General features: G+C 58.3%; 1 protein-coding gene across 1 annotated transcript in view; it reads left to right on the top strand.

The window, feature by feature from the left end:
- The window catches only part of OPHN1 (oligophrenin 1), a gene marked incomplete at its 5' end in the record, with an annotated part of 48,722 nt that overhangs the window by 3,582 nt on the left and 21,892 nt on the right, over nucleotides 1-23,248 (top strand). Inside the window, 6 exons of the mRNA XM_084269252.1 lie at nucleotides 10,150-10,245; nucleotides 14,110-14,171; nucleotides 16,303-16,374; nucleotides 21,336-21,437; nucleotides 22,363-22,473; nucleotides 23,128-23,232. Of these exons, the coding sequence (XP_084125378.1) occupies nucleotides 10,150-10,245; nucleotides 14,110-14,171; nucleotides 16,303-16,374; nucleotides 21,336-21,437; nucleotides 22,363-22,473; nucleotides 23,128-23,232 (548 nt within the window). The remainder of the gene's footprint in view (nucleotides 1-10,149; nucleotides 10,246-14,109; nucleotides 14,172-16,302; nucleotides 16,375-21,335; nucleotides 21,438-22,362; nucleotides 22,474-23,127; nucleotides 23,233-23,248) is intronic.

The following is a 23,248-nucleotide window of genomic DNA, read 5'->3' as shown; positions in this document are numbered from 1 at the left end:
TTTCCCAGGCAGCAGGGCTTCCCCACCTCTGGCTGCTCAGGAGGCAGAGGCAGGAGGGAGCGCTCTGCCCAGCACAGTTGTGCAGGGCCAGCTCTGGAAGCTGTCCCTGGAAAGCCCTGCTGCCGTTGGGTTTGCATGGGGCAGAGCCAGGAGCAGCTCTCAGAGCAGAACCCTTATCTGGGGGCTACAGAAAGCGCTGCCCAGCCTGCACAGTGGGAAGGGACGTGTGGAGGTAGCTGTGCCATCCTGCTCTGCGGAGGAGGCAGGCAGGAAGGGGGGCTTCAGCCCCCCCTTGGTCTGCTGCTGCGTGCCTCAGTGTCCCCTGCCACAGAGCGGGTAGGGCTCTGCCTGAGCTGGGGGGCCACTACCCTAATGAGGAGTGCCCTTTGGTGCCTTCAGCTGCTCCTGCCTTTCAGGGCATTGAGGGAAACTGGTTCCTTACAGCTCTGAAGTGCTGTGGGGATGGCAGCGCAGGGCTGTGCAGCTCCCAGGTCCTGCCATGGGCGATCAGGGTCCTGCTGCTGCCGCCTCTACATGGGGCTTTTCCTCTTGCAGACTGACAGACCCCAGGGTGGGGGTTTGTACCTTGGACACAGGGTAACTATGAGCTTGTGCCAAATAAGAGATTAACCTGCCTAAAGCAGAGAAGAGCATTGTTGGTTGGTGACAGCCCTGGCTGTGACAGCCAGCGGGAGCACAGACGTTACTTCCAGAGAGAATGGGAGTGATTTTTATTGCATTGCTGGCTGCACCCCTCCCTTTTTGTGCCAGGAGTGAGCAGAGCTGTGGCAGTGTCAGGCCACGATGCTGGTCCTGTATGTTCTGCTGGCAGAGCCGAACCCCCCACCTTGGGAGGAAGGCTATCCACCCCGGCCCCTCTCCCTCCTCAGGGTGGGGGTGCTGGTCTGCCTTTGCCTGCAGCATTCCCCATGCCAGGGCTTTGCTCACCCCAGAAGCCAGACTTGGCTCTCCTCACTGGCCCCCACCAAAGCTGCAAGGCCTGCCTTTCTCAGAGTGCTGGGCTGGTGTCTGTTGGTCTGTCTGCTCAGGCTGGGCACCAGGGATCCATCTGGCAGTAGCTTCTTCGTGCCCCAGGGTTCGTGGCCCTGTGCTGTGGTGGCCAGGCACGAGCTGCTGGAGGCTGGGTGCTCCAGGCCACAAGCACAGTGTCAGAAGGTGGCTGTGTCACATCATAGTCATTGTAAGGTTGGCTTCTTCACATCATTTTCTCCCCATGGCTCAATCCAGTGGGGTTTTTTGGGAATCTGTCTTGCTCGCTGCACCCATCTACGTGTGTGGCAACGCAAAGCCTCCCATTTCCCCCGGCCTTTGATCTCCTCCTGCAATTATATATCAAATGGAGTTGAGAAATGTCTCTCTCTATGAATGTAGGAGCGCTGCTGTGGTGTAAACTGTGCTTTGAAGCTGGAGGAGCTTTGAGTTCTCATGCAAATGTGGCGTACGTGGCTTTGAACTGGATTTCTGTGCTGCGTGGGGCAGCAGATGGCCCCTGACTTGGCATGTGGGCAGCCAGCCTGCCCAGGCAGCGAGCGCTCTGTTCTGGGAGGATGGAGTGATAAAGGGATGTGAAGGGGTGTCTGTGCCCAGGAGGCACACGGCAGCCAGTAAGGAGAGGTTTTTCCCCTGGATGGAGGCTAATTGGAGACGCAGGAGGGTCCTGCCATCATCCTCTAGCCCACAGGTGCAGTGCCTGTCAGCTCGGGGGCTCTGCACTCCCTGGCATGGTACCCCAGTTCCCTGCTGTTGTCAGAGGTGGTGCCTGGGGGTTTGTTTAATGCTTTGGGGTGCAGACAGGGGGGAGTCGGCAGAGGCCACGGCAGCCTTGGGGTCGCTGCCTGCCGGGCTCCCGCAGCAGCCCCATGTGCTGGCTCCTGTGAAGTCTCTAGAGACTGTGCCTGAATCCATCCACTCGGTGTGTCAGAGCCAGGCAGTGGCTCTGCCGATGCCTGAGCAGCCCTCAGGCTCCCCTGGAAGAGGACTGAGCACCCCACGTGTGTCTTTGCTGGCGTGGGAAAGGCTGGAGCTCTCCAGGCAAACATGAGCTCTGCGCTTGGGGCAGGGCTGGGCGTCGTGGCGCCTGGGGGGTGTTAAAGACACCCCCTCCCACAAAGGCAGCCTGGCTGGGAGCCAGCCTGCGGCTGAGGGTGTGCACAGGAACCCGCCGTGTGGGTACACAGAGGCCTCTGTCCTGTGGAGAGCTGCTCTGGGGTACACAGGGGATCCAGAGTCCCAGTGAGATGCCCATCAGCCTGTCTCTGGTGCCGCTGGCCAGACTGGTAACGCAGCCGCTGCTGAGCCTGTCTGACCTCTTAAAAATGGGTCTGTCCTCTTCCTCCTGCTCCCCTTGTAGTCTTGTGCTGTCCTGATGCTGCACCCCAGCAGTAGTCAGTACCTTGACTTGGACAGATGTGGGGTTGGACCCCGTACCAGCCAGCACAGCTCCCAGAGCAGAGAATGGGCCCTGTCTGGGCATAACCAGCTGAATAAGGTCTCGGGCACCTGCCCTGGGCTGTGACATTCCTCATTACCCCAGCTATGGGGTGTGAGAACAGGAGGAAGTAACAGTGTTGTCTGAGTGTCCTGCTCAGCTGAGGGGAGCCTGAGCCTGACTGTGGGCAGCCAGGGACCGCACGGTCCAGCCTGGAGCTGAGCTGGTGCCAGCCCCTTCCCTTCTCTCTCACCTCCTGAATTCAGGACGTTGGGGAAAGCATCGTGGAGGCAGAACACAGACTGGGATTTGTTACTGGTTCCCTGGCGCTTTCCCACTGTGGCAGCACTGGAGCCTCCTGTTTCCCTGTGGAGCTGGACCTGGTGGCACCAGGAGGAGCTGCCGTGGGCTGGCTGCAGAAGGGGATGGATGGCTCACGGCTGCAGGGACACCTTTCTCCTGCAGCACGTTGTGCCAGAGCAGGGGATGTTAAGCTCTTTCTGGGCTTCAGCAGGGGAAAAATGCCCGGCTGGAAAATTCATCACTCCCCTCCAGCGATAATGTATTCTCCTTGTACTTGTCCTCTCCTTGCTGGTCTGCCCCATCCTCGCTGGGGGTTTCATCTGGTTACTGCTGAGACTTTCTAGTGTTTTCTCCTGACTTCTCCTGCTTGTCTGCAGAGACATCAGCCACCAGCTTGTCCTACCAGTGGCTTTGGGGTGATATTGTGTGCACCTAGGCACCTCCTACACCTAAACCCACAACACCCAGATTTACAGACACTGAGGACCTGCTAATTTAGCCAGGAACCAAGTAAAAGGAAGCCTGTGGTAACAGCACAGAGGTGTCTTCTTGAGGGTCTGGAGACCTGCATACTCGGTGCCAGTCTCCCCGTGCTGCAGGCTGTGGTTGGCACCATCTCGGGGCAGGGGTGATAGTGGGAGCCTGGGAGTTGTTTGCACAGAGACCTTGGGGGCCTCGGGCAGATAAACTGTGTGTAGGTCTGTGGGAGGCACAGCAACACTCTGCAGGGCTGGAAACACCCGATACCAGGCACAGACCTGGCAGTGGAAGTGATCTGATGTCCTTGACCTGATAGGATGTGCATAACAATACTCATGTGATTTCTTCAGCTGGAAAAAAATCCCACCAGTTTTTATGTGCTCTGTGGGCTCTGGAGTGGAGTGGGGGTTCCAATTCCTGGTGCCCTGCAGCAGCTCCAAAGGGATGCTGACCTTGCAATCGGTGGCTGTGCCTGTACACCAGTGCAGTGGGTTTGAGCTCACATGCACGGGCACTGCTCTCCCTGGGAAGGGTCTGTGCTCCCTGGGAAGGGTCTGTGCTCCCTGGGGAGGGTCTGCGCGCTCTGTGGGGAAGGTCTGTGCTCTGTGGGGCCTCTCAGGACAGGTAGGAAGGGGAGAGGAGTCTTTGCAGCCAGCAGATTCAGAAGCACCTCGTTTTCCAGGGCTGCAGTCTCTGTGCACAGAATCCAGGGCCTTAAGTTGGTGCAAATTTAAACCAGACGTGCTTCAACCAGAGACTAAGAAACAATAGCAACAGAAAGAGAACAAAAGCCCTCCCAAAAAGCCAGCCCTCCCAAAAAGCCAGCCCTCCCCCAGCCACCAAGGCTGTATCTTCAGGCACAGACAGGAAAGACAAGGAGCAGGCACAGTATCTGCCTGCTCCAGCTGTGAGCTGTACCCTGCCTTGTGTCGGGGCTCCCTGATGTGTGTATCAGGTTCTGCTCCCGGCCAGAGCAGTTCTCTTGCCCTGTATGGTGGTGCCGTGGTGCTTTGCTGTGTGGCTGATGCCTGGGGCTTGGTGCCTGCATGGCAGCTCCCAGGTGAGCTGCGTGGTGCTGGGCTCTGTGGGAGCCTCACTCCCTACGATGGGTTGGTGAGGACCTGGGTCCTGCCCCAGGGCAGAAGCACCGGCTGGGGTCATGTCCCCCCATCCCCACCCATGGGCCCAGCCAGCACCGGGGCTGGTGAGCAGGTCCAGCTTCCAGCAAACCCACACATGGCATTTTGTGATGGCTCTGTCCAGCCCAGCACCCTGATACTCATCCCGTGCACCTCAGCAGGGAGGGCCAGGCTGGGCCAAGAGGTTCAGGCATTTCCATGGTTTAAGTGTCTGTCTCTCTGCTGCGACAGGAGATGCTTTCCATGCACACTCTGCTGCCTCTCCCTGCTCCTTCCCAGGGAGGATGTGGGTGTTATCCATGTTTTCTGATGTGTCTGACAGCCCAGGGGCTCACAGCAGCCCTGCTGCTGACCAAAGAGTTTCCTCTTGAGTCACCCCGTGAAGACTCAGCGTTTCTGGCCTTTTCTGGAGAAATGTTTGGAATATTTTATTCAATAATTCTCTTGGTGTCAACCAGTAACTACAGATGCAGCATCCCATGTTCTCCCACACGCTCTTCCCAGGTGGCTTCTGTCCTGCTGTGTGCCAGCCATGGCAGCCCTGTGTGTCCTGCAGCCCCAATCCTCCCCAGGGCACTGTGCTGCTGCGCTGCTCCTCAGCCAGTGCTGTGCCATGCCTGCCCGGGGAACACGGCTGCAGCACCCATCCCTGCCTGCCCGGCTGTGGATCCACTCAGCCCCTCAGCACTGGGGAGTTTCGGTGTCGTTGGAAGGACCAGGGAGTTTATAGGAAAAAAGAACCAAGTTCTACCCTGGGTGGTGAGCACAGCAGAACCGGAGCTGCTCTGAAACCGCCAGCGAAGGTCAGCGGGCAGCAGGGATTGTCCTGACTAAGCACCACAGGCGTTTCGAACCGTGTCAGCCACAGGCACGTGTGAAGAAACTTCTGGGTCTGGTTGTGGGGAGGCTGCAGTTGCTGGCGCTGCCTTTGGCTTCGCTCTGCAGCCTCCTCGCCCCAGGTTGTGCCGGCTTTTCCTGGCTGGTGGCCCTTTTTGTCACCGGATTCTGGGCGCAGGTGCATGTGCAGTCACCAGTTGTGACTGTCCAAGCAGCTGAACAGCCCGAGGTGAAGTTCTTAAATACAAGTCAAGGCCAGAATTCGGGTTCCTCTTTGCAGTCCATTCTCTGTCCTTTCTATATCCTGCTGCCCTAGCCAAGGCGGATTCTGAAGGTGGAGGCTGGGTATTCTTAGAACTTTAATTGCCCTGTGCAAATGGAGAGCAAGAGGCATGGTGTGTTCCTGTGCCTTCAGACGATAAACTGGGGGGTCTGGAGTGCCTTGGGTCCCTCAGCAGTGGAGGCTCAGAGCCAGACCCCCGATTCCTTGTGGGTTGTGGGGCTTGTGGAGGAGCCCCGAGGTGGGCCAAGCCCTCAGCCAAGCCCACCTAAGGGTGCCGCAGGGTGCGTGGGTTTGGGCTGTCCTGGTGCAGGTGGGGGTGAAGGTGCCCGGGGGCCCCCCAGCAGGCGTGGGCTGGGCTGAGCCCTTGCTGGCAGCAGCTCCCAGTCCTTGGAGCAGGAGGGATGCGTGTTCCTCCCTGCGCTGACCTGCTTTGCATCGCTCGTAGGAGGGTTGCGAGTGTTCCCCTGGTGCCGCGGGTGACTCATCTGGCCTCCTGCCTCCCCTCTGCGCCCCTGCCCAAGGAAACTCTGAAATCATCAGTGCTGCTGGCTGTGCGCTCCCGCGGACGCGGCTGGGTGTCACTCCTGCCTGGGAGGGTGGCTGCCGGGGAGCTGCCCTGCGATGCGGCCCGTGGCTCTGCGGATCATAAGATCTCTCTGTGGGGACTGCTAGTGCTCTGCCCCGGAGAAGAGCCTGTTGTTTTCGTGTTTGTTTTCCCTGTGTTCGTACTGCTTGTACAGCAGGGAGCCGTGGCTCTTGGAGCACACCCTCTCCTGCCGCTTACGCCAGAGCAGCCCTGCCAAAAACTTGTCGGGCTGCTCGTGAGGAGCTCCAAGAAGCGCTGCAGGGATCTGTGCGGCTCTGCCCTCTCCCTACCGACTGAAGCTTTGCCTGAGGCTCTGCTGATGCCTGGGGAGCTGGGCTGCTCGGCCCCCACCTCGGGCTGCTGGGCTCCTCCTGGGGAAGGAGAGAGTGAACTTGCTTTGCATGGCCCAGCTCTGTTTCTGGTTTTCATTTCTCAGAGAGTCTGTCCTGTCAACATGCTGCAGTCAGCATTGAGCCCAGGGCTGGGAAGAGCTGTGAGAGCAGGCGGCTGCCAGCCGTGGGGTGGGGGAACGGGCAGGTTTGTCAGTGGGTGCAGCCCAAGGAGCCACCCTGTAGCTGTACCCCACAGCCAGCTGGCAGCCCTGGTCCCCGCAGGGCCGTTGGCTCACTTGGCGTCACCATCCCTGTGGCCGTCGGCAGCCTGGGTGTGCTCTGCTCTCCCCAACAGGTTTGGGAGCTGCTCATCCCCCCGGCATGGGAACACCGGCACCGCCTTCCTCTGTGGTGCTGGATGCCAGGGAGCCAGGCAGAGATCCCTGTGTGCCCTGGGTCTTCTTCAGGTTCCACTCCTCTGGCTGTGCAGGGCTGTGGGGTCGGCTTGGAAGGCTGGATGGGTGCTGGAGCTGCAGACTGTCCTGTGAGGAGCTCCAGCCTTCAGCACGGGGTTTCACCTCCCACTCCTCACGAGCGGCGTTGAGTGAGGTGCTGGTGCCAGGGTGGCCTTGTTGTGCTGCTGTTTGGGGGCTCAGTGTGCCCGCTGTCCCTGCCTGGCCAGGCTGGACGAGGCTGTGCTGATGTGGGAGCCCAAAGTCATGGCTGTCCTGGTATCTCAGAAGCAGAGATGATACATAACAGGTCTGGGCACTGTCCTTGGAGCAGTGTGATGAGGTGTGCCAGCTTGTCCCAGGTGTGACATCATGGGTGTCTGTCTGAGACATGAGCCAAGCAGGAGGAGGATAGGATAGGATAGGATAGGATAGGATAGGATAGGATAGGATAGGATAGGATAGGATAGGATAGGATAGGATAGGATAGGATAGGATAGGATAGGTGTGAACATTTGCTGTGTTGGTCTTTTTTGGGCTCTGTTATTGAGCAATAAATGAAATCAACCTGTCAGCAAGTCTGTGCCTTTACCACAGGGTTACCCCGGGCAAGGAGGAGACTGAAAATGAGAGTGAAAAGCTCGTCTGAGGCTGGGAAGCAGGCAGGGCTGGGTGGGAGGGCGGTGTGTGCCTGTGGGTAGCAGCACAGGGGACGGATAACCAGTGCAAGGCTGCTCCATTGGGATTGCTGCTGAGAGCTGTACCTGTGCCTGGCCCACAGCCCTGCTCTGCTCCCTGGGACCCAAGCTGCAGCAGCTGCAGTCAGGGTAACTTCCTTGGTTTAGAGTTGAGCTGTTTTGGTGGGACAGTTCGTACAGGCTGTGGAAATACAACAGTGTGGAGCAGGATCCCTCCCCTTGGCCAAGCACGTCGTGTCTGGCAGCTCGTAAAGCTCTGCTGCCAGTACAGAGAATCCCCTGGAAGCGCTGGGTTGGGTGCCAGACCCCCATCTCCAGGGTGGGAGCACGGATGAGCTCCATCTCCTTCACGATGCAGCTCCTGGGACACCCCTCAGTGGGAGCTGGTGACAACAGGCACTCTCTTCCCTGCGGGGACCGCAGCCGCTCTTGTGCGTGCTGGAGGACAAGTGGTGTTTCTCGTGCTCCCTGTGTCCTGTTGCCCAGCTCTCCAAGGGGAAGTGGAAGACATTCTGTGCTGACCAGGCGCTGGGAAGAAGTTCCCCACACGCTTGGCTGTGGTGCATCAGCATCTTGCAACATTTCCCCCAAAAAATTTATTTCCAGAGGTCAGATCCTGACCCTCAAATTTGTCCTTGGCTTAAAATGCTCTTATTGAAGTACGGAATGAACTTTCCCTGTCTTTGGTTTGCTGGTTTGAAGGGAAAGCCCGTTGGCTGGGTGTGCTGTGTGTGTTTGGGAGCTGGGAAACACTGAAGCAGAGCTGCTCCTCCTTATGTTGCCATAGCTCAGCATCGGTTTGGGCTGCCCAGCCTTTTCCAGCTTCCCAGTGCAATTTGACAGCCATGGGGAGTCATGAGGACGGGTTGTGGAGCTGCAGTGGGGCGAGGGGGTTTCCATTTCTGCTTTGTTTTCTCCTTGATTGGCAGTGTGAGGTGCAGGGAGTGATGCGGGACAGGGGTGAGCCCCCACTGTCCCTTGGCCCCTCAAACTCTCACCTGGCTCCTGGCAGTGTGGGATGGTGCTGGGTACCAGTGACCTGCACTGGGCACGGGCCTGCAGCTGCCCTCTGAGAGGGTCAGAGTGGGGGTAACCCCAGCCTGGCAGCACCTTGATACCCCGTCAGCGACGGGCTGGCTCTCCACAGGCGTGCCAGGCACTATGTGAGCAGGGCAGCTGTGTTTATCAGGGGTTGGGGGGAAATGTGTGGGTGTCCACTGAAGGGAGAGAATGCCCCCCAGGTGCAAACCCCCTGGCCCCTCCACATGCAAACCCACTTCCCTCTCACGTGCAAACCCCGTGGCCCCCGGGCGCTGTACAGGAGAGGGGCTTGCGAGCAGCATCCTGGCTCCTGGTGACACATGTTCCATGGCTGGCCAGTGCCTCGTCACCAGCGTGCATGGAGTGGGACTGACAGACACTGACAGAGGGATGGGCACTGACTGGGGCAGGCAGTGGTGGTGATGGATCCAGTGCCATTCTGAGGCTGTGGGAGGGTGGCAAGCGAGGAGCTGCCTTGGTGCCACTGGCTTTTGGGGGGCTGCTCAGGACCTGGTTCTGGGTCTGGTGAGCATTTAAACGGGGCGACTAAAGCTCACCCACTGATACACGTCAGTGGGGGTTGAGGATGGGCTGGGCAGGGCCGTCAGCAACGTCTGAGGAAGATGCCAAGGGGGAGGAACAAAGATTCCCCTGAGTGAGAGCTGAAGGGGAGCCCCTGGCCCGGCCTGAGGCGAGTGCTGTGGGGATGAGGAGAATCCTTTGCCGAGGTTTCCACCAAATCAATGGCACCCTTCTGTGCCGCAGCTCCCCGGGTGTGTGCTCGGCCCCCGGCAGCTGCGCCTAAATAGCCACATTCAGGCCTGAATCTGCCCATTCAGGAGCAAAGGTTTGACCCAGGAGGAGACGGCTGAACGGGGCTTTTGAGGGGAGAGTGGGGGCTGCCTGCGCTCCTCAGCCATGCTCCTCCCCACGCTGCGGTTGCTGGAGGTCTGGGTGGGCCCTGGGGTCCCGGGGTGCTTGGGGCTGGGGCAGAGCGATCCGGGCAGCTGACAGGGTCCCACGTGCCCCCTTGCTCTGTCCTAACATCCAGTTTGGTGGTGCCCAATCTTTCTCTCCTCTTCGTAGCAGTGTTTCAGAAAGCCCTGTGTTTGCCACCGTGGTGTAAGCTCCTTTGTCACCGAGTCTGCGGTGGGAGAGAACAGACAAAAATTCACCCAGAGCATCATCTTCTTGGGCTAGCAATGCAGGGGGTAGTGCAGGCACGGTCCCTCACTCATTCACACCACCTTTTTGGCTGGTGATCCCCCCAGATTTTAAAAACTGATGCCAGAATTTATTACACGTGTGGGACTCGAGGCTGTCAATCGGCTGTTGGTACAGTCAGCATGGGAAAGCAGCAGCAGAGCACACAGATGCTCCCTGCAGTCTCTGACAGGTTTTCTAACGAGCTTTAAATTCCTGGTGGCTGTTGATTTTTCTATGGATTTTTCTATGCACCTGGCTGCAGTTCTGCTCTGTGCAGGCTGAACTTCAGCTCGCCAGTTCAGTACAGCAGAAGCTCACGGCTCTGTTGCTCTGTCCTCTCCAGGTTACTCATCAGCAGTGCAGAAGTTCTCCCAGACTTTGCAGTCCTTCCAGTTCGACTTCATTGGTGACACACTGACAGACGATGAGATCAATATTGGTAAGTCTGCTTCTGTTTGGTGCAAACTTCCAGTGTGGAAGTCTCATCTTCTCCTGGGATCTGCCTCTGCTTGATGGTTTTTAACAGCACCAGGAGCTGCGTTCCTCTGGTGCCTGTCAGCTGTTTGAATTTCATGGGTAGAGTTTCGCATTCCCAGTTCAGTGGATTATCTGTGGAGGTTTTCCCTGGCTCCAGCCCTGCTCCAGGCACTGGGGGGATGGTGGTGTGGCACTGGCCTCCCCCCAGTGCCGCAGGTGGACTGGGAGCACGCCTGGCCCAGAGCATTGGTGTGGCTGCTGCTCCTAGAGCTGCCTTTGCCCTGCAGAGAACATGGCACAGACACAAAGCAGCATGAGAAAGGGACCAGGCTGCAGCCGGCCAGCAAAGAGGAATTGCTAGAGGTGTTGCATGGTGGATGATTGCCAGCCTCTGTTTTTTGGGAGGGGAGCCTGTGGCACTGTGTCATTCCCCTGCCACACTTCTGCTCCAGGATTAGCACTCCTGAAGCTGTTCCATGTCCCTGCCAGCCCGGTGCCACTCTGTGGCTTGCACCATAGCACCCCAGAGCTAAAACCAAGGGCTTAAACACCCTAAAGCTGCCACTGCATCATCAGTGCTGTTCTTAGCTTAGCTAATGGGACAGTGCAGGGGGATGCTGTGTTTGTGGCAGCTGGCAGGAGGGACAGCAGGAGAGCCTTCAGTCCCTGAGGCCGGACCTTTGGGGACAAACCCTGAGAACATCTGCCTAGGCTGAGGTGAAGCTGAGGGGATGGAGCTGCTCATCAGGGCCACAGGGCTGAAGGGATGGAGCTGCTTGTGGGGGGTCACAGGGCACTGGGCAGGCTGCTCCTGGGGCTGAAAAAGCCACAAGAAGAAGAGCTGTCCTCAGGCTGTTTGTTATGGAAGCACGGCTGCGAGTGGGACATTGCTGATGTCAGGTCTCTGGGCCATCGCCGAAAGGGGAAGGAAGTAAAGCCTGCTCTTTGGATTGTTTTATTTAAAGCAGTTTAAAGCAGCTTGCCCTTCAAAATCTGATTTCCTTTGTAGGAAGTCTCTAGGTGAAACCTGCTGGAAATGAGTCAGCTCTGAATCGAAGGGTGGCCGAGGCGCAGAGCTTCAGATGTACCTGAGGCAGGGAGGGGAGTTGGTGGCTCGTCACTGCACCTCCTGGGAGCGGGGGGCTGGGGCAAACAGGCACCCAGGGGAAGGAGGGGAGTCGGTGACTGTTCAGTGTGCCTCCTGGGAGCGGGGGGCTGGGGCAAACAGGTGCCATGGGGAGCTCTGACACCCCCTGTCCCTGTGCTGCCCCTCTGCCCGCCTCCACATGCTGGTCCTGGGAGGGAAGCAGAGCCCACCACCGCTGAGCCAGTGTGGTGAGCCGGTGCAGCAGGGCTGTGGTGAGCTGGCACAGTGAGCTGATGAGTCAGGGCTGTGCTGAGCTGCGGTGAGCTGCGGTGAGCCGGTGCGGTGAGCCAGTGTGGCAGGGCTGTGGTGTGCCGGTGTGGCAGGGCTGTGGTGAGCTGGTGTGGCAGGGCTGTGGTGAGCTGGTGTGGCAGGGCTGTGGTGTGCTGGTGTGGCAGGGCTGTGGTGTGCTGGTGTGGCAGGGCTGTGGTGTGCCGGTGTGGCAGGGCTGTGGTGAGCTGGTGAGGCAGGGCTGCGGTGAGCTGTGGCCAGCCAGTGTGGCAGGGCCGTGGCACTCAGTGGGAGAGGAAGGCTGCTGGGAATGGCAGAGGCTGAATGGGGGGGTGGTGGGTGGAGCAGAGCAGCAAGAGATGACAGCACATGAGCGTGTCTCCTCCTCCTGTTCTTGCCAGGGAATCTTTGTTTGGCTTTTCCAAGCAGAAGGCCCGGTTTTCCCACAAAACACCCTGCACACCTCCCACACCTCCTCCCACACCAAACCCATGGGGCTGCTTTGCTGGGCTGCTTTGCAGGGCTCCCTGGCTCCTCACACAGCTGTGGGGCACTGACACCTCTGGGCAGCCTCTGCCTCCTGCCAGCACCTGTGTGTGTGGGAGCACAGGAGCCTCTTTGATGTGCAGGAATCGGGACTGAAGCAAACCATCCACCAGCGCTTCTCACCGAGGTGCAGGGGACGTGTTTGATCTGGGAATATAACTGATGGCACACATAGCACTCCGAGGTGTCAGGGGACAGACCCTATGCTGATGCTGTCTGGCCTCAGCAGTGCTTTGCCCTGGGGATGTTAATTGTTGGGGATGTTAATTGTTACGGATGCTCCGAGGTTACACCAGCTGCAGTCCCTCCACTGATCACCTCGGGACCTGAGTCAGCTGCTCTGTCAGAGCTGAGTGGAGCGATGACATGGGATGGCATGTTCCTCCCTGCCAGGCACCAACACCTGAAGTCCTCTGGCTCCAGGTGGCTGATGTTCCTGGCACGGAGGAGTGATTCCCTGGTGTGGTGTGGGGGCAGTGGCTGGGGGCAGCCCCCTGCTCTGCTCTGCAAGGGTTTGCAGGCATCTGCCCAGGCCAGTGGTGCTGGTCTGTCCCAGTGCTCCAGGAGACCGCTGTCCACAGTGGGCTGTAGCCTGAGCCACGTCTCTATGCACAGGGCCAGGAGTGCTGGGCTGCTGCTGAGCCAGGAGATGTGTGCCACACTCTGCCAGGGAGCGAGGGGAGAAGCATCCAGTGAAAGCTTTAGGTGCTGACATTCCCCCTGGAAGCCCAAGGCTGGATCCCCTTTCTCCCCACGGTAATTCCTTCCCTGGTGTGCTCTGGCCATGTGCACTTGGTGCTGCACAGTGTCAGCACATCACTGAGGCTGGAGCTGTGTGATCCTCGGGGTCCTGTCCAACCCAGACCGAGCTGTGACCACCCTGAGTAGCGGCAGCGTGCTGGGGCCGTGGTGCAGCCCAGGAGGTGGCTGGGGCACGGCGTGTGCCGGGCTGAGAGGCCTGGCTCTGGAGGGGAGCACAGACCTCGCTGACTCATCTGCAGGGTGCCGGCTGAGGGACTGTGTCACCAGGCTGCGGCTCTTCCCTCCCGTGTGTCTGCAGCTGCAGAGTCGGTTCTGTGGCACTGGAAGCCGGGGCTGGCTGTGCTGTGGGGTGACAGCCGGGACTCAGCCCAAGCACGGGCGCTGCTCCCCCGGTGCTGCTGCGGGTGAGCGGAGCAGCCCTCGGCCTGTGGGCACAGCACAGGGCACCCTCTGCCCCTGGCTGGGGGTGGGGGGTTGCGGTGGGTGCCTGGCCTGTCCCTGGCTGCGTTACCCAGCCCGGCATGCCGGACCTGGATGCTGGTTCCCATTACTGGTGCTGCAGTTGGGCTCCAGGAGCAGTGCTGACCAAGGGGATCTTTCTGTTTGGTTTTGTGCTCTGGGGAGTGGTGGCAGTGCCTGTGGCGGTTTCTGCACCCGCTGCTCTCCTCAGAGGCACATGGACTTTGTGTTCCTTGTTGCTGAGTGTCACCTCTGTTATTCTGGGCTGCTGGTGTTTCGCAGACTCATCCTGCTCCTGGAAGGGGCCTCAGCTCTTCCCGGTGTCACAGCTGCTCTCTGCCATGGCAGAGCCCAGCCCTGTCCCACCGCAGCCCCTTCTCCTCACTTCCCTCCTCCCTGCCACTGGCCTGCAGTACAGTTCCTAATGAACCCTAATTAATATCTCTTCCCATTCCCAGGGCATTATCTCCCTGGTTGCTGGGGGCAGGACCTCCCTAGGGCGTAAGGACAGAAATGCTCCCATGGCCTTGCCCTGGTTAGGGCAGAACTCTAACCCTCCCCACTGGGTTTTGGCAAGCCTTTAGACAGCAGGGCTGTGGTGCAGCCAGATTGGGGTGCCAGTGTGTCCCCGCGCTCCGGTGGCATGTCCCAGCTCCACTGATGGGTCTCTTCTTTTCTTTGCAGCTGAGTCCTTTAAGGAGTTTGCAGAGCTGCTCCAGGAGGTAGAGCTGGAGAGGTCCATGATGGTAAGATGCTCTGAACCGCCGCCCTCTCGTGATTTGTCAGTGCTAAATCCTGGCCAAGCAGCACCATGCCCCTTGCTGTGAAGCTTCCCATGGGAGGGGAGCTGGGAGCACCAGGAACGGGCTTCGTACCGCGTCTGGTCCACAGTGCTGTTGCTGTGGGCCCTGAGCAGCAAGGGGGAGGTGCTGGGCATGGGGGGTAGAGGTTGTCCCACAGGTTGTCCAGATCCTCTGCTCCCTCAAGGCAGACACAGAGACTTTATTAGGGATTTTGCTGAGTGTGAGCACGCAGGCCCCCCTATGCCCCTGCCCTTGGCGGCACAGCTCCCGCAGGGCGATGCTGCCTGTGGTCTCCCACGGCGCTGTGCCCTCTGCTGAGCTAGAGCCAGTGTTGGCTTCCCGTTTCACTCCTAATTCCAGGAAAAACATGAAGGTTAGGCTCGGTAGAGAGCTTTTGCAGTATGCCAGGAATGTGCTGCTTGGCTCTGCTTTCCCCTGCCTCGTGCAGCAGCGAGAGCTCGTGCCAGGCTGGTGGCTGCGCCAGCGGGAAGCCACCGGCTGCTCCGTGGGTCTGCAGGCAGGCAGGGAGTGGGAGGCAACCAGCAAGGGGCTGGAAAGGTGTTCAGTAATTGTGGTCCAGGTAGCATGGCCCCCCTGGCACTGGTGGCTGGAAGGGTCATTTCAGGGATCATGGATGCCTCTAGGGATGCTGTCCTGCTTTTGTAAATCCTTTTTCTGCCCCCCACTCAGAGGACCAGTCCTGTACAGCAGCTCCCTCACAATGTTTCACTCTCACCACGTTCATCAGACCTAAAAGACATGAAGGGGCTGTGGCAGTGTAGTGTCCTATCCCCTCCTCTTTCCACTCCCTTCTCTGGAGCTCAGGAGAGAACCTGTTGCCATAGAAGTGGCATGGGAGAAGGTAGCAGGACCTCACTCAGTGCCAGGGTAGAGCTGGAGCCAGTGATACAGACTGGGGTGTGTTTGCTGTGGATTCCTGGAGAGGGAGCGCAGAGCGTGTCCCAGGAAAGCGCCTGTCAGGCCTGGCAGAGGCAGCTTTCCTTCTTCCTTGCCCACTGCTGTTACCCTCTGGCTGTTACAGACAACCTGCCATGGTTCTGGCTGTATCTCAGGAGAAGGAAAGTCCATCCTTTGTTTGAGACCCATAGGGTCAGAGCTGTGGAGCCCTGCCTGTCTGTGATGGGGATGTCAGACCACAAGGAACCTGTGGCAGGGAGCTGGCCCCAGCCCCATCTTCTGCTCACGTGGGCTCAGGGCTCCATCACACCTTCTCTGAGGAGCAGCTCCTGCGCATCGTGGTCTTGCTGAGCTCCTGCAGTAGGAGACAGCTTGTTTCAGAACTGCAGCAGCCACTCTCTGGCTGTGCACTCATCATCACAAGTATCTGCTGGGAGATGCTCACGTCTCACCATGTCCCTGCCTCTGGGGCCTTACCCATGGCAGCATGGCCCCGAGACAAGGGCAGGTGCTGCCTGCAAAGTGGGGCTGGCGTGGTGGTGTGATGGAGTGGCAGGAGGGAGCGCAGCCAGCTTGTCCAGGGTGGAGGAGCCGGCAGCAGTGGCAGAAGGGACACAGCAGCAGCGTGTCCTCTCACTCCCTTTTGAGCAGGCAGGGCAGCTTGCTACAGGCTGAACTGAGAACCAAGTTGCAGTGTCCAGCGTGCTTGGAGAACATGCCTGGTTCTGGTGTGTGCTCCTGGGGGGATAACAGCACAGCAGAGGATACAAAGCTGCCATGGCACGGCTGGGACCGCGGGGTGACCGGTGTGCTGGGGCTGCTGCTCCGGTGGGCTGGTGCCTGGGCTTTGGTGGGAGCGTTGCAGCGTTGTGGGTGCTGGCTCGCTGTGCAGGGAAGGTGGTGGGCTGGGGGCACCCACCATCAGCTACAGGGCTCTCCCCAAAGCCTTGTGTGCCACGATTGGGGTTTTCTGCCTCTTACAGACAGGGAAAAGTGGGTACAGATGGGTTAAGTGACTTCACATCCAGGCAGAGTCCAAGTGTGCAGTCAGACATAGCACGATTGAGAGCTCCTGGCTTCTAGCCCTGTGCAGCCTCTACTCAGGAGAAAATTAATCTGTGTCCTGTGACTAAGTTGTTCCTTTCTTTGCCTATAGGTGCAGAACGCTAGTGATTTGCTGATCAAACCTCTGGAAAACTTTCGGAAGGAGCAGATAGGGTTCACCAAGGTAAGATGTGCTTCTGGGCTCGCCTGGTTTACATGTAAACAGATTTGTTTTCTATTGCTATATTTGAATTCAGTCCTTTTCTCCTAAATTTTTAGTTGCTGTCGTTGTTTTTAAGCAGCAGGCAGCTGTTGTACTAGGTTTTGACTCTCTGCCTTCAGAGCCTTCCCCGTTCAGTGCTGGCTGTTGGCTGCTGGCACGAAGGAGTCTGCGCGGTGACTTTTAGTCTGATTTTTCAATCATAAGAGGCTCCAAAACCTTTTCCTGAATTCTTTGGGTTCTCCTCTGGCCTAGTTCCAGCACTGCCTCCATCCTGAGCAAGGGCTGGTGACCAGGAGGCTCTCCTTGCTGCCTTCTCTCTCCTCCCCTTTGTTCTCTCAGCACCGTTGAGAATCAGACTGTTTCTCCGGGTCAGCGTGTGTTGGAGAGGGGCAGGCAGACCCTGCTTATAGTCACAGGGCTTTTGTTAGGAAATATTTAAATAAAGCAGCTAATGAGTCTTTCAGATGGAGCAAACTTTTAAAGGAACAAGCTATAAAAACCAAACCCTGCACATGGTGAGCAGAAGAGATCCCTTTTCCCTGCTCTGCTATCAAGAAGTCCAGGTTCCACGTTACTCGGCGGCAGCTTGAGATGGGGCTGGCGCTGACCCAGCTCTGAAATGGAGATGTTTTGGAGAGCGCTCAGGGCCTGGATCCAGCCCAGCCCATCTGGAGTCCTGGACGTTTCATAAATACAGGGTTTGAGAGCCGGCGCTTGGTCACCATCCTGCCCGTCAGGACCCCTCGGTACTGCTGTGCACAGGCTGGTGCCCGGCTGCACAGTGGGTGCTGTAGCTTCTCGGTCCCCACTGCTGAGCGAGGTGCTCGGGGCAGGCGTCACACAGCTGCTGTGCAGGACGCTGTTTGGAAGTGGCTGGGGGAGGGCAGGGGTCCTGTGCAGGTGCCTCGGAGGTCTCTGGGTTTTGTTTCTGAAGAGGAACCCAACTCACAAAGGTGTTGTGGTGAGGAGGGGGCTCGGCAGAGGTGCTGACCCACAGGAGCTGGTAGGGGAGCACCTCACCACCCACCATGCACAGGGGTGCTGGAGGTGCAGGGGGACCTGCCACCTTCTCCAGTGCTGCCCCACAGCCTCGAGTGGGCGTGCATTTCAGAGCGAGCTCCAGCCCACACATCCCCTTGCCCTCCCCTCCCTGGCTTTCCTGAGAGGAGCCGCTGGCCTGGGTCCCACTGGGCTGCATCCTCAGGGTATGGCCTGGGCACAAAGCCCTCCTTGCCAGCCCGCAGCGCTGCTCCGGCTCCTCCACGTCCCTGGGCAGAGGGTGTGAAATACAAATGAGGAGGGCTCACAATGGCGCTCTGTCAGCGAGGGGTCCCTCTCCCTTCTGCTGCGCCTCCGCTTGCTGGCGTCACCCCAGCAGATCCCTCCTGATTTACACCAGCGGGAGTGGGGCCGGGGCCAGGCTGTGCAGCAGACTGGAGCTGTGACACAGAGAGTTTGTGCCCTCTGCTCCATTTCCCCTATTTTGGCAGAGCTGCCCTCTATGAGATGGTTTCTGTTCTCCAGGAGATGCTGAAGCCAGATAGGAAAGGAGGCTGAATGGGGCTTTGTGGTGCCTCTGCTGGAGAGCAGCCAGGCAGCCTGGACAAGGCATCCAGCCTGCGTCCTCCTGGGATGAATGGAGTCTCCTGGGTCAGACAGCGTGATCCTGGCAGGGGAGCCCCCGGGGTGTCACTAGGACCCGCCGCAGCCATCCCCCACCCCCAGCCACCCTGCCCTGCTCGACACAGACCCGCAGATCATTGGCAACCGTCTGTGTGTGTCGCGTGGAGAGCCGGGTGATGCCTGTGCTCCGTGCGTGCTGTGCTGCAGGTGCAGCTCTGCAGCAGCCCCAGGACAGCCCCTCCTCAGCCTCTTGCTGAGCAGACCCCCTTGCTGGGGCTGGGGCTGAGCTCAGGGTGCCTGCCACTTCCCCCTGGCAGCATCCCAGCGAAGCCCTGGGCTTGCAGCTCTCACTGGGGGCTCTGGCCTTGGGGCGCTTCCATAAGGACCTTTGTGCTGTCAGTACATTTGGGGGGCTGACTATAAAAAGCAATTCAGTTCTGTTTGAGGGGAGTGTTCTGGGTTAGGAACCACACAAACCAAAAGCAGTCAGGGGAAGAAACTTCTCTGGGCTCAGGGCAAGCTGTTGGGATGTCTGCTGCTGCGCTCGAGGATGCTGGGAGGGATGCTGAGGGGATGCCACTTTTTATCAAGTTCTTACATAGATAACGTGTATTCCTAAAAGCACTTTGTTACCTCCATGGTTAATATTTCATTTGTAATGACTCAAAGGAAAGGGAGGCCAGTAACTTCTACTCATTTTCATCTCTGTGGAGGTGAGATCTAAGGAGAGAAGGCAGCGGGTGAGGGGTAGAGGCTAGGTTGTGCTGAGCGTGGTTTTGGGAGTGCTCTTTGTGCACCCCTCAGCACAGTTCACTCGTGAGAAATTATCTTCTCTTTGTATGAACTGCTGATCCACCAGAAAACGCAGTCAAACTCGGGCATGAAGTAGTTTTTTCCATGTGAACTTATTCCTCTTTCCCCGTTTTCCACCCTCCAGTGCCAGATGAGGCTGAGGCGAAGCGGAATCTGCCGCCCACCCTGTGCCTTCAGCCCGGGGCTTCCCCAGGCGCAGCTGGGCTTTGAGCTGCTCTGAGCTGTGGAGTGATGGTGACCCCAGCTCCGAGCTGTGGAGTGATGGTGACCCCAGCTCTGAGCTGTGGAGCGATGGTGACCCCAGCTCCGAGCTGTTGGCTGTGGTGAGCGATGGCGACCACAGCTCCGTGCTCAGTGCCATTGTCGTGCCATGAGCATGGTGGCTCTGTGGCAGTTTTCCTTTGCCAGGCAGGGACGTACCAGGGTGGGAAATGCAGCTGGAACAGATTCGTTTCACATTCACAGGAGTGTTTTGGTGAGTCCCTTTGCCCCTCTCTGCCCCCAGTCCCCGGCTGCTCCATCTCTTGCTCTGTCTGGAACTGAGCTCCAGCTCTACTGTGCTCTGGCAGCAGCAGGGCACAGAGCAGGACCCCACTCACACAGAGCTGCTGGTGGGTCGACCATGGGACTGGGCTGTCTGACCTTCCAGGCAGGGTAATCACCGCTCGTAATGGCTTTTGCTTCTCTGCGTTTGGATTTCCCTGTCGGGCTGGGAGTCAGGAGGGCAGTGTTCTGTTCTGACAGTCTGTGCTGGCAGCCGTCCTGGTTACAGGACGTATCCCAGTACCCCTGATGTTGCAGAGGGTGATACCAGAAGATAAACTTCTCTTTGGGGCTCTTGGGATGTTGGGGTCTAGGCAGGGCGGTGGGTGTCACACTGGGGGTAAGGAGGTTTCTGGCTGGAGCCCGCCCTGCTCTGGACAGGTGGATATAACCAGGGCGCTTGAGCTGGTGCTGCTGTGTTCTCCCAGAGCAGTTGTGGTTTCACAAGAGCAAGGTGGGAGCATCAGAGACACGGGACTCTCCTGGGGGTGGGAAGGCAGCCAGCGGTAACATTTGCCCACCCATTGTCTGTGGCACCTCTGAGGACCAGTGTCCCCCAGAGCAGGGCTGGGTGCTGGTGGCAAGCTGCTCCTCCTGGCTACTCGAGGGGAGTGCTGTGGCCATGCTCTGAGATGCCAGCCACGATGGCAACCTGGGGAGCTGGGCGAGCTCCCTCTGCTCCAGTAAACAGGCTGGGCAGTCCCCGCAGGGGGAATGGGGAAGCAAAACTCTGTGGCAGAACCGACTAAAGAAAGAGAAAGGACTTGGTTTAGGAAATGCAGCTTCCAACTGCGCAGCCGCTTCTGGATCCCAGAGGGAAGGAGCTGATACCAGCCAGCCTGGCAGAGTCCTGCTGTGCTGCTTGGTGGTGGCATTGGGCTTGTTTAATCATGAATTCCTGAGCAGGGGCAGGAGAACAGGGCTTCAGGGCCTTCAGGAGGGAATTCCACAGGAGGCTGGGATTTCCTCACTCTGCTTTCCACTTGCCTGGGCTTTCAAAAGCTACACAGAGCCTGTGGGCATCCTGTAGGTACCCTGTGGTATGTATACGCTGGTCCTGCTTGGACCTGGCATGGAGTCTGTTGCCAGGCTGGAATTCCCTTACCTGAGCAATTCATTTCCCTCCCAGCAATACAGGTGGCTTGGGTACCATCCCCTGGGGTACTTGTCAGCCTGGCTTCTACTCGTGGTTGGTTGCTGATTGCCACAGTCCTCTGTGGTTTCACAGTTGTAAGGCATGAGCAGCCAGCCTGGTCCTCAGCCCAGCTCCCTGTGCTCCCTCTGGGTTTCCTCCTTCATTGTCCCTGCTCTGGTTCTATGTTTTGTCCCATTCAGGTTTGCTGGGCTGTAGAACCTGTGTGAGTTCTCACTGCAGGGTTAGTGATCCCTCTCTGGCGGTGCTAACGAAGGGGCCATGAGTTCCCTGCCCCGTGGGGCCCTTTCCACCTCCTGCTCTGGTTCTATTGCTTTTCAGAGACCCAGGAGAAAAGCTTACAAACAGAAAGTTACCAAACTAACAAACCTTTTCTTCTCTCAGACACATCTTTGACATGAAAGTATTTGGCCGGTGTCCTGAGCTGAGCGAGCAGCATGTCAGCAGATGGGGTGTAGGTTTGGGTGCATTAGGGTGTCTCAAGCTGATGTGATGTTGGAGTGACTGGGGGGGGAAAGCAGTACCTCATTGGGGAGCCTTTCCCACAACTCTGACGTGATGCAGCACTTGAAGTGCCCGTGCCACAAAGAGCTTGGCTGTGAGGCGTAACTCAGCCCAGTGCCAGCACCAGCTGTGGAAGAAGAGCACATAGTGAGCAGCCTCCTGTTCTGGTTGGGTCACCCAGAGATCTTCCATGGGAACACTGAATTGCACAGAAAATCTTGGGGTTGTGCATGTTCTTGCCTGGGAAGCACCAATAACGGTTCTGCTGCAACTCTCCCACCTACAGGAAAGGAAGAAGAAGTTTGAGAAGGATGGAGAGAAGTTTTATTCGATGCTGGATCGGCATTTGCATTTGTCTTCCAAAAAGAAGGAATCCCAATTACAGGAGGTGAGTACGGGCTTCTCCTCAGTCAGGCCTGGAACCAACATCCCCAGTGGCTCTAGAGCTCAAGAAAGGAAACCATCCCTCCCAGGAAGCAGTGGAAGCTGATAAGCTGTTAAAGCTCCCTAAAGCCTAGGTTCTCTGGATGAGACCAGGTGTACCGAGCTGGTAGCTCTCCCCAGGGTGCTGAGTGGCTTTGTGCCTGTGCTCACCCCCATGGCACTGGGCAGTGACCAGCTCCACTGGCACAGCTGGGGACCAGCCACCCTTCTGCCCACCCACTGGGGAGCTGCTCTGGCTGCAGGGTAACAGGTTGTGGTTATTTTTATGGAGCTGGTTCCTGCGCAGCTCCTGGCGGTGGCAGGGGGCCCTCAGTGGCCGGGGACCCTCGGTGGCAGTGAGCAGCAGACACAGGGGGGCCCTTCCAGCTCTTGCTGCTGTCAAACGTGTTGCAACAAGCGAGGAGAGTCCCAGCTGCTCCAGCCCACACCCTGGAGCTGGGGCAGGTGGAATCTGCCTGCCCAGTTTGTGACCAGCTGCTTCACAGGGCGCACGGTGCGTGGTGACACCACACGCTGCCCTGTCCTGCCCAGTGCTGCGGCTCTGGAATCGCTGGTTTTGGGCACAGCAAGAGTCAGGTGAGAGGCTTGTGGCAGTGGCCTTGTCCTCACAGGGGCAGGGCTGGGGGTGGACAGGGAGCTTGTGCTACCGTGACAGACACACTTTGGGAAAGCCTCATCCCACAGAATGAGACTGGCTGGTGTTCTGGTCGTCTGGGTCTGGGCAAGTGCTCCGAGCCGGGGCCAGGTGCTGGGCCAGGCTGTCTCCTCAGGGAGGGCACCCTCCTGCAGGCTGCACACAGCCACTACTCAAACACTGTCCCAGTAGATGAGATGTGTCTTCTTTCTTCACCTCTCCCTCTTCCTTCCAGGCTGACCTTCAGGTTGACAAAGAGAGACACAACTTCTTTGAGTCCTCCTTGGAGTATGTGTACCAGATCCAGGAAGTACAGGAGAGCAAGAAATTCAGCATTGTTGAGCCGGTAGGAGCTCCCTCTTCCTTCAGGCCTTGTTGTTTGAGGTGCTGAGCTGCAGAGAACCACAGGAAGGGATGAGTGATCGGGCTGGGTTCAGTCCTGGGGAGTCCTGAGGTGGAGCAGGAGTTAACATCGTGCTCTGATTGCTGTGGCGTAGCAGCAAGGACCCTGAAGGCACAGGCTCCTTGCTCTGTGCCTGCCAGTCCTGAGGAGCAGGCTGGACGCTGGGGTAGCTGCAGGACTTGGAATGAATTATCTTGGGCACCTTGTGCTTGGTAAGCATTAGGGAGAGAGTTACCTGCCCCCCTCACTGGCCCAGCACAGGCTGAGGTGGTACCAGTGTGCGGGGCTGGTGTCCTCATGCAGGGACCCTGTCCTGGGAGGGTGGCTCTGCCCGGGCCTGGAGGAGCTTTGGATTGTGTAGCAATCTGCAGATCTGCTCTTGTTCTCCCAGCAGGGTCTCTGATTTCGGGTGTGTTTCGTTAGGACGGATGTGTGGGTGGCAGAGCTGGGCTTTAGGGACGCTGTGTGCGTAACTCAAACTTGTGTTGCTCCAGAACTGTGAGAGCAAAGTGTGTTTGTGTCTGTGATTCCTGAGCTACAGAAGCCCTCTGATGGGAAGCATAGAAGTCTAATGTATGGCTGTGCTCTCCTTTGCAGGTGCTGGCTTTTCTCCACAGCCTCTTCACTTACAACAACCTGACAGTTGAGCTCACGCAGGATTTCCTCCCTTATAAGCAGCAGCTTCAGCTCAGCCTGCAGAACGTGAGTTCCTGCCCTG

Source organism: Gallinula chloropus, assembly GCF_964237585.1.
Source record: "Gallinula chloropus genome assembly, chromosome: 11".
NCBI lineage: Eukaryota > Metazoa > Chordata > Aves > Gruiformes > Rallidae > Gallinula > Gallinula chloropus.
Note: the sequence above shows the minus strand (reverse complement) of the source record. Positions and strands in the feature narration are given on the sequence as shown.